A 16,316-nucleotide genomic window follows, 5' to 3' on the forward strand; every position below is an offset into this window, starting at 1 on the left:
AAATATACCAGGTTAATTGTTCTGGTTCACATTGGGTTTCCAGGCAACATAAATGCTTGCCTTGGTGAAATAGGTCAACAAAGCAGGAAGATGTGGTACTGCCCACACAGCTAACAGCAAACACAGATCAGTACCACCATCTAGAGGACATCAAGAGAAATGCATGTGCCACACCAAGCTACATACAGTTACAGTACACTGAAAGTTTGTTTCCATAAAAATGTCTTTCATCAAAACAAAACCACTAGTGTAATGTATCACACGACAAGTGTATCAATCTAAGTGCAACTGAAGGGGTCTGGAAAGAGTTAAGTAACATCAACACTACAATCAAATAAGTACTCCCTCCAACAAACACACTGCGTTGTAAATAGTCGGTAAGACAGGTGTTGGTATTTAAGTCTTTATATTTTCATGAATATAGGTGTAAGGCGGTGAACTATATCACCACTGTCTGTTCTGTGCATTCCTCCTCTCTCTCTCTCTCTCTCTCTCTCTCTCTCTCTCTCTCTCTCTCTCTCTCTCTCTCTCTCTCTCTCTCTAGCTCTCTCTAACGCTCTGTTAGTTCTCTCCTGTCCTCCCTCTATCCCTCCATCCCTCCTCCCTCCCTCCATCCCTCCATCCCTCCTCCACCCCTCCACTACATCTGCTCGGACAGGGCAGAGTCCTTCACTCCGGCTGCCACCACGGAGAAGAGGAGCGAGGGGAAGAGGGAGCGGAGGTAGAGAGCCACCCGGGGGATGGGGTGTGCCAGCACCACCTCCTTCCTCTTCCTGTTCACCGTTCGCACAATCTCATTGGCCAGAGCTGACGGGCTCACGCCATTGTTCAGCTGACTGGAAAGGACTGGTGGAGAGAGTCAAAACGAAATGAACGTTTCGAAATGGTGGTTTACAAAGTCTCTCTGGTGACATTTCAGCGTCTTATTATTTGTTGTGTCGGTATGTTATCGATTCACTTGTATTGATTGTTTCAGTTTCTCATCGTATGTTCTCTCTCTCTTATTCTATGTTCACTATTGAGGATCGATTTGTCTTTTTACTCACAAGCTGCCAGGCCCTTTGGAGGTTTGGGGGCGGGGCTTATTGTGGTGGGTGGGGCAGTAGCGTTGATGAAGGTGTGGCTGATGGTGCTGACGACTATCCCATACTCCTCCACTTCTGCCCGCAGGCAGTCGAAGAAGGCCTGAACCGCGTGTTTGGAGGCAGCATCTAATGCAATAACACACACAGGGAATGCACGCATACACACAGGGAGAATCACATGTACACACGCCAACAGAGTGCACACGCACGCACACCACAATACGCGCACCCATACAGACACACACGTCACACGCGTAGGCAAAAACACACAAACCGAGCGGAAAGGCGTGACTCAGCCGTCACTGATCTTCATTCCATACATTGCAGAGGAGATACTGTACCTAATCATTATCTAGTGCTCCGGAATCTTCTACCCCTACACAACGCTATGGGAACCAGCCACAAGCCCATAGCTGACATTCTACTAGGGTTGTTATCTTACAGGAGGAGGAGAATGTGTTGTCACAAAGGTTTCCTAGTAGTACAACAGCACTATTTGATGTTGATGCAGTTGAAGAACTGACATTGATTGAGTTGTTGTGAAAACATAGACTATGGACAGTGGAACTCACAGGAGCTTCTGAATGGAACCGCCAGCCGCCCCTGGATACTGTTGACCAATAGAATGTGACCGGCTCTCCTCGAGATCATGGTGGGAAGAATCCCTACAACAAGAGTCATTCATTTCTTTATTGTGAACTAAACACCTAAACGTGTGTAGAGCAATACAAACACAGACTGCATTCCATTGTCTGCAAGAATGCGAGAATTCAAAACCTGTCAGTTCACCTACACTATTTTATCCTAGGTGGCATCATTGTAAAAAATCCAAACTCAAATAGAAAGACGTTCAATCAAAACCTGATCATAACTTAACAATACTTTTGCATGAAACATCCAAAGGAAAACCTCCACGAAATAAACTCAAACAACTTAAGGTGTTTGCCTTCCTAACCCTGTTCCACCTCACCTTTGGTGAGCGCACTGGGACCAAAGTAGTTGACGTCCATGATGTTTCTGTCCAGCTCCAGGGACACGCTCTGGACGGGAGCCTTCAGCTTCATGCTGCTGTTACACACCAGAAGGTCTACACAGCCGTAACACTCCACCACCTCCAGCACCACGTCGGGCATGCTGGCCATGTCACTGAAGTCCAGCAGCACCAGCTTGGGTGTAAACATCTGCAGGAGAGGAGGAGAGGGAGAGAGGGGGGGAGAGGAGGAGGAGAGGAGAAAACAGAAGGATAGGAAGACGGGAGAAGATTTGTTTATTCCAATTTTCCCTTCCACTGTGGGAGTCACACTCATTTCTAGCGTCCTCACTCATACATCCGTTTCCTAGTGTCCTCACTCGTTCATTCATTTCCTAGGGTCTTTATGCTTCAATTGGGAGAGCTGACACCAGGGTGAAGGGATGAGGTGGAGACCAAAGCAATACTGCAACCACTGTGCATATCATCCGACATCACTTGTTTTTGAAAAGGGGTTGAAGTGGTGAGTGACGACTGTAACTTTCACCCTTATCCCCTGACCCTCTCCCTTCAAAAACCCCGCACTGAGAGCTCATATACTGTATCTGCTGTGTCAGTTTAGACCCTCTCACCCCTTCCTGGTGTCTGTGTGGTGTGTGTGTGTTGTTTTTTCCAGATACATCTGCTCTGGCCTTGGCTCAGCAGATACCCCAGAGGACAGCGCTGTTAAGGGCAGGATATCCTGCCATTGTTGGTGACCAGGGGAGGAAGCCCCGATCCCTGGACAGAGAGACAGGAGAGTGTAGCAGAACGAGATACAAGCTGGGCCTTTCTTCTGGTATCCTAATGTCCACGCTGTTTTGTTTGGTGAAAGCTGTGGACAGAACACTGGTGTCCCTCGTCCGTTCGATTCACCGGGCAGTTGTGCTCATTCGGACCCCTGATCAGTCCGATCAGTGCTCTCTGGGGAAAGACCTCACGTGCAGGTCTAGAATCAGTGTTTCGTCTCCAGCCCATGTACTTTGTCTTATGGAGGGTTGACCACAAATGGACCGAAGGTCAGTGGTTGTGGGAGCAGCGCAGTGTGACTCACCACTCTGGGGTCCGCTCCACTGGTGAGGGAGTCGTACAGAGACTCCATCTTGTCCCAGCTGGTGCCACACAGGACCAGCCTGGCCCCACCCTGGTGGAAGAGACGGGCGAGCTCTGGATGGAGGGATGGAGAGAGGGAACAGAGAGAGGGATGGAGAGAGGAATGGAGAGAGGAATGGAGAGGGATGGAGAGAGGAATGGAGAGAGGAATGGAGAGGGATGAAGAGAGGGATGGACAGTGGGGTGGAGAGAGGAAGGGAGAGAGGGAAAGGAGGGTTTGGAGAGAAGAAAAAAGAAGAACGGGAGATGAAACGAAAAAAGGAGAGAGGTGAAAGAGAGAGGGTCAGGCCAAAGGTTCATCTTGTCATTCAGTCACCCACATCAAAGATACAGTACCACACTGTATCTCAAGATATTTCTTTTACATTCCATCCAGAATTTAATTTGAATTCAAGTCCAATTGAATCAACCAATCTTTATCGGAACCCTCACCGCTTCCCACGCCCGACACAGCGTCTGTTATCACCACCACCTTGTTGCGCACCACGGATTGGGACATGTACTGGATGACCTCGGTGTAGATGTAGTAGATGCCTGCCGCTATGACGACCAGCAGAGGCAGCATCATCACCGATGGCAACTCCATGACCTGGCAAGGGGACAAAGAGAGGATTGACGCGTCAGCATCCATCAATCTAACAAGCTTTGTTGCATCGGACCCACTGGCAGGAATGTCATGTAATCTAATGAGTCTCAAGTTCAGGAGGACATGAGGGGAAACTAGTGTGGTTGTGTTGTTTTTGTTACTTCATTGAGACTTGTTGGTTATAATTGTGGTGTGCAGTGATACACTGTGAATTGCAGTCCACCTTTACAGTAGCAGAACTCATAACTCACATCTTAACATCATTCCATTGTACAACTGCTGTAGAACCACAGCATAGCTACCACCACGACATGTAACTCTGTCCTGTAAGAGGAGAGGTTCTTGGTTTGTATATTTCAGCCAGTTAGGAATGAACCTCGGGGTGTGGAATAATGCTGGTGCTCCTTGGATCGTGTGTCACCTGTCACCGGGCAACAACACTCAACTCTCCCCCAAACGGTGCCTGAGAAGGGAGTGACCACCCACAAACCACCTGGAGGTCTCCTTTCAGTGGACTGTGGACTGACACACTTTTGGTCAGAACCTTTGGGTTTGGTGTGCGGGCTAGTACACTTCCTGCTCATAGATTTGGCTATGCAGATCAGACCCAAACACCAAATGACAGGTACTCTACTCTAATGTAGAATACATGTGTGCAAGTTGAAACTGAAAATATTGTATGTAATCTCAGTCACAGATTTCTTTTTATTTCCTTGTTGTGGGTATAGGCTTCATTATACATGACACTATTTGAAAACGAAAATCTGTCGTCCCCCCACACTTTTTATTAAGAATAGCAAGTTTAACGGCCGCATCCTCAGTTATTAAAAGAAATATGTCCCACCCACAGTTGAAAACAAACCTACGCCCTTTGACGACAACAGAAATATGGAGCCTCTCACAGACCATTATGAAACAGATCCTGTTTGAATCCTCTCCTCCATGGACAGAGCAGTTGTGTCTGGTAGCAATGCTGCTTCTAGCCATGTAAAGTGTGTCTGAGGACAACTGCTAAATATACTCATGGCCAAAGCAGGCTGTCGCCACACACTGCCTCACACTAGGCCACCTCTAGGATAGGGTCACTGGATACCCCACCGGAGGCAAACAGGGATACAGACACATGAAATATGGGACCCTATTTGACCCTCTGGTAGGAAAAAAACAACAGACTTTACTTGTGTAGAGATTATGAGATTAGGTTGTGTTACTGTTTAATCTGGAGGTTTGCATTCCAGAACAGCACAAGTATGATTGTGGTGATTCGATGTCAAGAGATCCCAATGGGGGTTAGTGCATGATGAACACACACACACCTTTCGCCACACACACACACCTCTAATCTGTTTTATTCTTGGTACACTTACAGCGTGCGTAGGAAGATAATCCTTCACCCGTTAATGGCTGTTGTTTTCCAGGTTTGGTTGGCTAATGAGGTAATAGAGCATTAGCCACCTTCTCCCTGTCCCGTCCGTCATTCACCCAGCCTTCTCTGTGTCTGCTGGACTTACTGTTGGACTGGCAGCTAAGTGCTTTTAATAGACACTGGCTGAGTCAGCCATTAATACTCATGTGTGTGGGGTATAGTATCTTAGGCATTCCTCTTGTTGCCTATGAGACAAATGGACAGGCAACCCCCTCAGACCCTTGAAATAGGAGTGTGTTGCTCTTCAGCTTGGTATTATTGTGGCATGTGGATAGTTGGATGCAATTCCAGGGGGTCAGATGGTTGAAGGGGGTCAGATGGCTGAGCGGTGGGGGAATCGGGCTGTTAATCAGAAAGTTGCCGGTTTGATTCCCGGCCGTGCAAAATGAGGTTGTGTCCTTGGGCAAGGCATTTCACCCTCCTTGCCTCGAGGGGAAAGTCCTTGTATTTACTGTAAGTCGCTCTGGATAAGAGTGTCTGCTAAATGACTAAATGTAAATCACAGAATTGAAGTTTCTCTCATTCATAAAAAAGGTCAACATTCAAACTAAAATATGTATTTGTTTAATGCCTGTTTAAACATATCTGACATGTAATTTCATTTAATCTTCAAAACATAATGGACTTTTTGTTGTTTTGTTCATTACAGCTTCTATTAAAGTTTTTTTCTTTGTGTTTCTGTTTTGGGAAAACTCGTGGAATCCTAATTAAAAAAAATCTGATTGGTTGACTTTTTCTCCATATATATACCTATTCGTCTCATGGAATGTCACATGGCAAGGTGTAACGTGTTGGTTCGGGTGGAGCGTGAAATTCATTAGACTTATGATCCATAATATTTCTTTGTTTGGATAAAGAGCTCGGTTTAAACTTTATCAGCCGCTTCAAATCATGCATCCTCTATAAACTTAGTTATGTGGTTTTGTTGAGGGGATCGAAGATAACAACATGACTTGGTGAACCGGCGGCTGTCCCGGGTGTACAAAAATAGTGTCGCGTGTCTACCATCGCGAGATTCCCTGAAATTCCAGCAACAAATCTCTGAGCTCACGAACTCCATCCATTGGGAGAGTTCTCGCCCAAAAAAAGGGAGAAAATAAACCCACGGGCGCTGCTTAGCAATCTAGTTATGGAAACATAATATAGCTAAATCCGCTTTTGGGCGTCTCTGATTTGTCAAGCAGCACTTTGCCGAATCTTGTTTTCCAACAGGAGAGTGCATTACACTGAAGATTTCGATTCGGGACCTTTTCATTCTACCATAACGCCAGAAGGAATTCATTAGCTAGCTAACGTTAGCTAACTTGCTATTGCTAGCCAGTGAAGAATCGGCCAGTAGGTAAACTTCGCAGAGATCTGGGAAGCTTGTTAGCTAGCTAATTGTTACCTTGGCTTTACTTTTGGCATTTTTCCCTCAAATGGGCGTAGGGCATCGGCAGATGGACGCTATTGCCTTGGTGCTAGGCACTGCAAACACTGTGCATTTGCTGTTTTGTGGCTTGCACCCCAGCTAACATAATTGGTTGTATCAACTAGCTAGATAGCCAGCTAATAGCTCGCTATTCGGCTTTGTGGAAACAGGCCATGGACTGAAAGACATTCATCAGTGGTCGCATGCTAGCTTGATGGCTACCAATCACATACTGGAAAACACAAATTGGATTCAAGTATAGAAAAACCCACCTATTCAATTTGGACTGTATGTATGTGTGCACGTGAAGACCACTATACATTATAAAAAAGTAGACACATCCTTTTATAATGCATTTGTTTGCTGAGCCCTTTTCCAAACTGGATAAAGAAACTCAAAGAAAATAACGGGATTTTCCACTGAGAATTGTCAAAATCAAAAGAAAGAACATTGCATTCGACTCTGAACCGAGACAAAAATACAATGTCTACTGCAAAAGAAAATCCATGTAGGAAATTCCAAGCGAACATTTTCAATAAAAGTAAATGCCAGAACTGCTTCAAACCCCGGGAATTGCACCTCTTGACCGACCAAGATCTGAATCAGGTAAATGAAATGACAATAGCTCACTGTGAAAATCGAATTTTGTCACAATGTTTTATGTTTTATCCATTAAGAACAGTTAGCAGGCAAAGTTTGTCGCAGGCAACCTATTAGTGTCAAGTTGCTGACAACATTGTAACCATCTAGTCGAACTAGAAAGTGCGCTTCGCATACCTCATGTCATATCAGGTCTGATATGAAATGTAGACTAATAACTAGGGACAAAACAGCCCTCCGCTGTTGCGGGTGACATTGGCCTCTGAACTCGCTTGAGGAGTTGATGAGTGGATGATGAAAATGAGGGAATGTTACCCCAAAAAGTGAGACTGTCTGCCTCCTGCAAGACTCCAATGTCTACTTATTTTATCTCAGTCTATATCTACCTAGTTTCCTTCCGTTAAAGAGAACACTATGCCTGCACACAACAGAACGAGTCTCAGATTTGGGCTAAAAGGGAGCGCGCATACACTGAAGTTAATTTAACACGGTCCACAGTGCTGTCCTTTATTCTGCTTGGGAAGCATTAGCCTCGTTTTAAGTCGTTGCATAAGAGTAGACAAAATAGGTTGCTAAACGGGCTCATGTCTGCAAATCAGTATAGAATATATTATGAGGAAGCGCCTTTTGATTTGACCTCAATGCATATACCTGAGAGCCTAGGGAAGTTGTGAATAAGAGGAACTCTCTCTCTCCCCCAGATCATTAGTTTAGTCTGTGTTGTATCCTGTAATTGATCCCATACGATGAGGACCAGATGGGCCCTTGAACATGGTTTAAGAATCAAACAGCAACGTCAGCATCCTTTCTCTCCACCAGTGTGTCGTTGTGTGTGTGTGTGTTTTGTGTGTTTTTGTATGTGGAGAGACTCTTCCTGTCATCGCATTTGTTAATGCCTGTGTGCAATTATTGCAGGTTAACCCCTTAAAACCTAGACTTCTCAGTCAGGGTCGGGTTTTTAATCATTACATCATTTCCTTAATCCCCCTGAGACTCAGCCCCCCCCCCCCCCCATCCTTTTTATCTTTCACAGCACCAATGGGACCAGTGTTGTTCGTACACCAATCACCAGTTAGGGAATTAACTAGCTCTTATCTGTGTCCAACCACACCATAGCTTCCCTCAACCAACCCTTTCAAAGAGTTCGTAGACCTCGTAGAGAATGCACACAGCTGTCTTCATTACCATGTTTAAAAAAACAACAACAAAAAAAACACTTTGTGGCCTCGCTAACTTGTGCAAGTAGCTCACCGTTCAGGCAGTCCGTTAAGCCAGTGGCCCCTTAGAACCAGATCAAAACCCTGTTTTGGATCAACCGATTTCAATTTTCAGTCCTGAATAATGTAAAATTGCTGGGATATACTTATACATTTTAGTGTTGGCTATGTTTTTAGAGTCTCTGTCGAGGTATCTTTTGAGTTTAGCGAAGACACACAGGTTGGAGAGGGCGTTAGCGACATTGACTTCATCTTCCACTCACTCCTCCACTGTTTCTGGTAGATAGCGTTCGTGAGCCGGCCAGAGTTCTCCCAAGCTGCGACCTCATGCTGTTGAAACGCTACCGCTACGACTCCAAACTTGAGTCTCATTAGTTTGGATAAATCTGGACCCTGGATTAAAATGGGAGCTGCCTGAGTTTTGAATAGAGTTGGGGCTGTTCGTCTCTGGCTTACAGACAGTTCCCCCTTCTACTCTCATTCATTTGATCACATTCACCCCATGAATGCAACTCTGAAATGGATAGCCCACATGGAAAAGTTATCCGAAGAGAAGGAGCTTAATGTCAACGCCGAACAGTATCCAATATAAACAATCTCTTTGTTTAACCCACCAGGGACAGGAGGTGTACTGGGGGAGGGCTTGACTGAGCAGATTCCTCCATCATAGTCTGTTTAGTACAGAAACAGACGTTTGATTTCCCAGAAAGGCCTTTTTTCTATTTTTATAGGCTAATACTTTCAGCTGAAGCTTAAGGCCTTTTCAGTGCTGGTTAGTTTTTTGTTGTGGCTGCTGTTGTTCCGGATTTATTGCTTTGCTCTATTGTCCTTCCTTAGGCATTACAGTATAAAGCATAGAGAGTTGGCTACAGCAGGGGCACGATGAGAGAGATGGAGACCGAGAAAGACAGAGACTGGGAGAGAGAGAGACAGACTGTGACACACGAGAGGGAGAAAGAGAGGTAGAGAGCGAGAGACAGACCTAAGGATATGATGGGAGTTTAGGGGAGGTGAAGGAGGGAGGGGGAGGTTGCCGAGCTTGCAGAGGGAATGGTGGGATTGAGAAAGCAGAGTAGAGGCTCCCCGAGGTTCCTCCCACACTGAGGGCTTCAGCCTGGTCAACCTGGTGGCCATGGACTTCAGTTTACAGTGCAGAAAAGGACAGTATAGTCCCGTGTGGTGTTTAGACCATTCATCTGCCCCTTAGTGGAGCAGCCGCAGTGCAGGGAATTCAAGGGACAAGAACTATTAGAATGTTCGAAGGTCACATTGGAGTTAGTGTCGGACACACACACACATCGTTCTTGGTTCCTGTAGGCCTGGCTGATGACTGTGTCACTAAGCTCCTGTATTCGTCGTCGTCCACCATGACAGTGGTTGTAGACTGGGGCTTCCCGGCCCACACCGGGGGTGGGCTTTCGCTGGGGAGGAAATGAAGAGTTAACCTCGTAGTGAGGAGGGCTGGAGGGACTGGGAGTGGAGGGACTGCAGGGTCAGTGGAGGAGCACTGGAGAGGAAGTCAGCCTTGTGCGTGTGTGTGGGAAGAGAGCAGGGGTGTGTGTGTGTGTGTCACTGTTGCTCATTTGTGCATCCTGGCTGCATGGCTGTCGTCATCGGTACGGGCCACAGCTGCTGCTTTGTCTGTCTTTTGGTGGCCCCCCGCGTCTAATTGCCTCTGTCTCTCAGTCACTTTCTGTCTCTCTTTCTCAGGTCAGTCGCTGTCGCTCGTCCCCTTATCTCCCTCTCTCACCCCATATCCCTCTCCCTATCTCTTTCCTGATCTCCAGAAGAAGATAGTCAGGAATCATCGGTCACTGTTGGCAAATTACCTGGATCTTGATTCTCTAGTTTTTTGGGGGGTTATGACACGTTCCCCCCCCCCCCCCCCCCCCCCCCCCCCCCCGAGTCAAATTTGAAAACCCGCCGAGCCATCCACCTGCCTCTGCAGACTCTGTGCGTGCTCCGACAAGACACACGTATGGATTTATGGCAAACATGCAGGGGCCTGGCGGGGGAAATGGCCTACATTTAGAGAGCTGCTTAACCGTCGTCTGCACACCAGGTGAAAGAGGGGGAGAAACACACAGAGAGGGGAAGAGAGAGTGGGAGAAAGAGGGGTGGGGGGGGGGGGAAGAGGGAGAAATGTAGACAGAGAGGAGGAGAAAGAGAGGCGAAGGAGAAAGGTGGAGAGGGAAACGAACGAAGGAAGAGCTGGAGAAGGGGGGGGGGGGGAAGAGGGAGAACTGTCAAACAGGAATGACAGCTGCTCGGTAATGTTCAACTGTTCAGGCAGCGACAGACGCCCGATTCAAAGCAAAGAGGCGCCATTATAAAAAAAAAGATCTTGTGGGAACGAGTTGTGTCTTTTCATTTGTTGACACGTCCCTTAATCTTCACCCCCGTATTCAAAGGAGCAAATAGTCGGTGTTTGAACAAGTCTGCGTCGCCCGTGGCGGAAGCCAGTATGTAGATCGATGGGCGGCTGGTGTCACTTCGCTCTTGGTTCCTCCGTTTTGCTCTGGGACTAGGAGGAGTTCCACTGGGGTTCATCACATGTATGACCGGGCCCACAGGTGCACAGACATGGTCTGTGTGGCTCCAAACTGCCCTGTGAGGAGAGGGAAGCCACGTCTGGACCCCAAACATGTTCCCTCTACGCTTGTCTCTCTTTCTCTCACGCTCATACGGATTGCTAAAATTGCTGCTTTTTCTTTTACAGGCCAAACCTATTTATGGCGGATGGCTTTGCTTGGCCCCCGAAGGAACGGACTTTGACAATCCTAATCAGAGGTCCCGGGTAAGAGAGTGTGTGTGTGTGTGTGAGGAATCGACAGACACGTATGCACACTGGGGGACGTTTCCCCCTTTTTATCACTCTATAGATAAGTAGGGGAATGTTTGTAATGCACAATTCCACTCAAACACTAGCCTAACCATCAGCCAACCTTGCCCAGCATGCACAGGTGATAGCGGTTTGTTAACTTGTTGTCAGTTGAATAACTCACTCTCTCCCTACCTCTACCTCTCTCTCCTCAACAGAAATGGCAGCGGAGGTTCTTTGTGCTGTACGAACATGGGTGTCTTCGCTTTGCTCTGGATGAGTCGGTGAGGAGCTCCCTATCTCACTTCATATCTTGTCTATTTATGTATCTCCCTCTCTCTCTTCCCCACCCTCCCCCTTCTCTCCATTCCTCTCCCTCTTTTCCTCCCCCTCTTTCTCTCTCTGTATGTATCTCTCTTTCATTCTCTTACTTTTCACAGCTCCTTTCTTTAAGGTCACTCCCTTCTTCTATGGTCTAGGGAATCAGGCTGACCTCCTTTAGTGTCATAAAGCACTTTTCGAGACCAGTGTCGAGCTGTTCCACTGCTGCTTGCGGGGAGATACGGGATAACTGTTCTGCACTCTTATCTCAGGCCAGGCAGAGGTGTGTGTGTAGGGGTAGAAGCCATCCCCATCCTGCTGAGGGGTGCCCTGACACTGTGGAGACAAAAAAGAAGCGCACCTCAACGTGGAGAGATGTGAAGCAGGGAGAGAGAACTGAAAGGGAAAGAGAAGGGGAGAAGAGATGTGTGCGCGCGCGTGCCCATTTGTTTGTGTGTGTGTGTGTGTGTGTGTATGTGTGTCACTTGGGAATGTGACACGGGTGACCAAATCCACTGGCCGATCAGACTGGAGATTAGATTGCTTGTGTGCAAACAGTGAGGCCCACATTGCCCTGCCTGCCTGCCTTCCTGCCTGGCTGTTCACTTCCAAACCCACAAAATGGTGGGCCATTCACAAAAACGGATCGTCCGTCATCAAATGCGGCCTGCAGAGGTCAAACGTGTGGCGCGCGTGCGACGTGGACTTCATCGCTGTGCTCGCGGAGAAAGACGCGAGCAGTCGATGGCGGATATAGAAGGACGACTTGGATGCCTGGGAGGCAGACAGCTGCATCTTCAGACCCCCGGGAGCTTCCGCCCGCGAGGAAGGAGGAAGGAGGAAGGAGGAGATGGTTGAAGTCTCTCTGTTGTCCTCGCGGGGTCTCACTGCCCCGCCAGTGATGACAAAAGCAGGAAGACGCGGGTGTATCTGCGTGCGTGTGCCGCGTGCTCGCAGCCCGGCCACATGCGTACTACGTGTTTTCCTCCGATTGTGAAGGATATTCCAACACCGTCGGACACATTGTCCACCTGTCTTTTCATCCTCTGAGGGAAAACTCTGGAAGACTGGGGGAAACTGGACCAGGAAAATAGCTGCCCCCTCCTCACGCACACCGTAACCACCATCAATACCACCCACCCCCCATTAAACAAAAACACTCCCAAATCTGACCGGATAGGACTTTGTGCTCACAAGTGTTTATACCATTTTTAAGTCTCAGCAGAAGGCAGATAGGCAGCATAATATTCTGTCGTATATTTTACTTTTTCATAAATCAACCCTATCACCTACATACTGGACATTTCACCTCTAGACATGAAAAAGAGATTCAGATATCTCTCACACACTCACCTCTCTCCTTGTTTGATCAACTGATCCTCCCTCCCATTACTCTTGCCTCCCTAGCAACTGATTTAAGGGCCCCTACAGTCTCCCAGTCCGGCCAAGTGTGCTGAAGGATTCTTACTCACAGAAGCATCAGCAAAATCAGGCAAGCTGGCTGATCTCCACTGTTGGCTACGGGCTAGCTGGCTGTTCTCCTCTGTTAGCTACGGGCTAGCTGGCTGTTCTCCTCTGTTAGCTATGGGATAGCTGACTGTTCTTTACTGTTGGTTACAGCCAAGCGAGCTAACTGTTCTTTACCCAGTGCTACAGCCAGGCTACCTGTTCTTATCAGTTAGTTACAGGTGAGTTGGCTACTAGCAGTGCTCTGTTTGGTTATGGGCTAGCTAGCTAGCTGTTCTCTGGTTTGTCCTCCTTAGCTCAGCCAAATGGCTTAATGGGAAGAATGACCACATGATAAAGATTCCATTGTTCTCTTTCCAATGATCCGATTAACACACTATTCTTTCAGACACCTTGGCCAGACAGCCCGACAGCGAGAGGAATCTCCAGCCCATGTGACAATGCTAAAGATGTGGCGTTTCTGGATAAGAGCGCCTGCTAAATGACTAAATGTTTCTCAGAATGAGCCAAGCTGACAAAGTTACACAACTGTTCTTTATCACAAGCTGACACTTGCGGTTAGACTTAGTAGAACTGGCCTTTTAGATGGTTTCCCATTGGCTACTGTTATCCACCTTGAATAAATCACATCTATAAAAAGTTCAGGGTATATGGTTTGGAATGCTTGTTCTCCAAAGCTAGTCCTCTGATGGGGTCGTTTGAATCTACGTCACAGGGGCTGAATGAGCCAGCTAACTGGCTTACTGCACTTATGGTTCTGTCTGCCCGGTCTTTTAGAAGAATGTTCCGGAAAACTGGCCTGATTCTCCACCTCCAGTCTGACTGTCTTCATAAAAAAAAGACCCAATATGGTCTAGTAGCGGGATACTTATCCTGTTTTGAAGCGATTGTTAGTAATTCCTCTGCTGGTCTTGGCCAGCTGAGGGGGCGGGAGTGAGGTAACCCTGCGTAAGGAAGGGTAAGGCCATGGTTGAGATGGGGGAGGGGGGTGAGGCAGAGGTTGAGACGGGGGAGGTGGGTGAGGCATAGGTTGGGGGGGGGTGTGCTGCTGAGGGGGGTTGAGATGGGATGGGGATGGTGTTGAAACATTGGATGAATGTAAACAATGAACAAGACACCGCTCACCAGACATTAGGCTCGATTTAGTACCCAATTCAGGATGATATCCGAAATCTACAATTTGGTTTAAGTCAGTCGCTCTCCCCCCCCGCCCCCGGCCGTAATACATTTAGACTCGGTGTTGTTTGCTGTTGTTTGAGCGGTGGAAACAGGAGGAGTGTCTTGGTACAAACATCTGAAGCCGTGGCCTCTTAAAAGCGGAACTATTTTCGCTCTGAGAAGAGGGAGATGCTCTCAGGCCTCCAGCAGCATGGCTCTGGAGATGCCCATATTTGGTGAACTACGGCAGGCTCCCAGCTCCCTGGCCGGGGGAGAGGGAGAAAGAAAGACAGAGAGAGAGAGAGAGACTCTAAGCCCCCCCAAAAAACCACAAGGAAATGTCAGCTAGCCCCAAACATTCCCCACACATACATACACACACACAACCCACCAATTCAAGCGCCACGTTGTGAATGTGCGATGGGTATAGGTATGAACTATCGCACAGGCCATGGGGTATCGATTTTATAATCTCGCAGTGTGAGTGAGTGGAAGGGAGAGAAAAGAGATTGGAATCGTTAAAAAGACAGCGTAACATGGGAGAGCGGATGAGAAGGATCGATTGATAGAGTATGTGAGGAAGAGATCAGCTGAGACAGAGGGATCATCAGACAGAGAGGCAGCACGTGGATTCAGACGAGATTGAGACCAACAACCTGTCTCGGAGGCTACAGTGAGTCAGTCACCCAGCTCCATCTTAGAGTCACTTTTCTCTGTCGTTTGAAGGCTGCTGTCAGCCTTGTATTAGAGGCTGCAGAGTCACTTGGGCCTGTGTATTAGAGGCTGCAGAGTCAGCCCGGTTTTAGAGGCTGCAGAGTCACTTGGGCCTGTGTATTAGAGGCTGCAGAGTCAGCCCGGTTTTAGAGGCTGCAGAGTCACTTGGGCCTGTGTATTAGAGGCTGCAGAGTCAGCCCTGTTTTAGAGGCTGCAGAGTCACTTGGGCTTGTCTATAAGAGGCTGCAGAGTCAGGCCCGTTTTAGAGGCTGCAGAGTCAGTCTTGAGCTGTTCTGGAGGTTGCTAGACTACCCTGTCTTAGACAGTCAGATGCAGAGCAGAATCATCCGTATGTGCGGAGCCCACGACTGCTTCCGAGCCCTGAGGTATTTAATCGGGAGTGGGGGCAGGTGGAGAACAAATGAGTGGAGATGGGGGGGGGGGGGGGGGGGGGGGGGGATTGTTGGAGGGTTGGTAGAGGAGATGTGTGGAAGGAGGAAGAGGAGGAGAAGGAGCAGAAAAAGAGAGGAGAGGAGGTGGTTCCATAGATAATACCAGAGTGGCAGTTGTTGCCTGTTCTGATGAAGGGGGTTGGCGTGTCGGGGCACATGTGCCATATAAAACAGTGACTTCCACTCTGCGGCGTTCTGTGGTCTCTGACAGGCTTGCCACCGGCTCGGCCAATAAAAACCCAGCCAAAGAAGAATTCATCATTTATAGAGTGGGCGTACGCCACTTAATTGTAAAGCTGGCTTCTAGAGTTTTTTTTTTTTTTTACACTTCATTTTTTACGATCCTCGCTCAGGGCAGCAGTTTTTCCCCGACAAATATATTATTACTCCCCTCTACAGATCCTTCATCTCTTTGTGTGTCACAATCTTGGAGACGCCAAACTCCTTCTTCTGTTCTGTGAGAAAGTCATTATTTTTAATAATACCCCCGTGTGGAACTATATATAGACCCCCACCATGGAGGGCTGACACAATGAGAGGATATGGCACTGGGACTGTTGGGAGAGAAATCAAGTCTGCTATAACTCAGACCGCATGAATGGCAGACTTGGCAGATATATATCGTCTTTGTTTCGGTTCCAGCGTAAGATGTTTCTCGAAGGCAGGTTGAGGTCGCTCTGTGACCCACGCAGACCCAGGATCAGTTCCACCCCCTCTGTAACCCTACCCCCACCCTGCGCCACCATCAACAGTCAAACTGATCCAGGAGCAGAGCTCGCGGGCGTTCCCACTGCCCCAGCGTCCCTCTGCCCGCCTGCACAGAGGAGGCAAAGGGGAGGAGGGGATTTCCTGGTAACCCCAGCCTATTGTACGATTCAATCTCAACACCCGTTACTGTAGTAAACACTTTCCCCCTCGCCGTGTAAATAAGAATGC

General features: G+C 47.9%; 2 protein-coding genes across 2 annotated transcripts in view; one reads left to right on the plus strand and one right to left on the minus strand.

The window, feature by feature from the left end:
- Positions 1–566: 566 nt before the first annotated feature.
- On the minus strand, positions 567–5,353 carry dhrs7cb (dehydrogenase/reductase (SDR family) member 7Cb). Its single transcript, XM_047032262.1, has 7 exons — positions 5,161–5,353; positions 3,640–3,796; positions 3,149–3,261; positions 2,056–2,266; positions 1,658–1,750; positions 1,047–1,211; positions 567–846 (listed from the first exon to the last, which is right to left on the minus strand). The coding sequence occupies exons 2-7, from the start codon at positions 3,791–3,793 to the stop codon at positions 641–643; spliced, it is 942 nt and encodes a 313-aa protein (XP_046888218.1). The 5' UTR covers positions 3,794–3,796; positions 5,161–5,353; the 3' UTR covers positions 567–640.
- A 907-nt stretch (positions 5,354–6,260) lies between these two features.
- LOC124476125 (myosin phosphatase Rho interacting protein) overlaps positions 6,261–16,316 on the plus strand; it is a 36,067-nt gene continuing 26,011 nt past the window's right edge. The window contains exons 1-3 of the mRNA XM_047033134.1: positions 6,261–7,236; positions 11,167–11,244; positions 11,487–11,552. Coding sequence (XP_046889090.1) covers positions 7,114–7,236; positions 11,167–11,244; positions 11,487–11,552 — 267 coding nt within the window. The 5' untranslated portion in view covers positions 6,261–7,113. The remainder of the gene's footprint in view (positions 7,237–11,166; positions 11,245–11,486; positions 11,553–16,316) is intronic.

This window comes from Hypomesus transpacificus, chromosome 13 (genome assembly GCF_021917145.1).
Source record: "Hypomesus transpacificus isolate Combined female chromosome 13, fHypTra1, whole genome shotgun sequence".
NCBI classification, from domain to species: Eukaryota; Metazoa; Chordata; class Actinopteri; order Osmeriformes; family Osmeridae; genus Hypomesus; species Hypomesus transpacificus.

Bases quoted from the DNA above. Each gene is read 5' to 3' on its own strand.
- dhrs7cb (XM_047032262.1), bottom strand. From the start codon at position 3,793: ATGGAGTTGCCATCGGTGATGATGCTGCCTCTGCTGGTCGTCATAGCG. The intron at 3,262-3,639 runs GTGAGGGTTCCG...CCCTCCATCCAG, and splicing joins TGTGTCGGGCGTGGGAAGCG to AGCTCGCCCGTCTCTTCCAC. The intron at 1,212-1,657 runs GTGAGTTCCACT...TTATTGCATTAG, and splicing joins GGTTCCATTCAGAAGCTCCT to ATGCTGCCTCCAAACACGCG.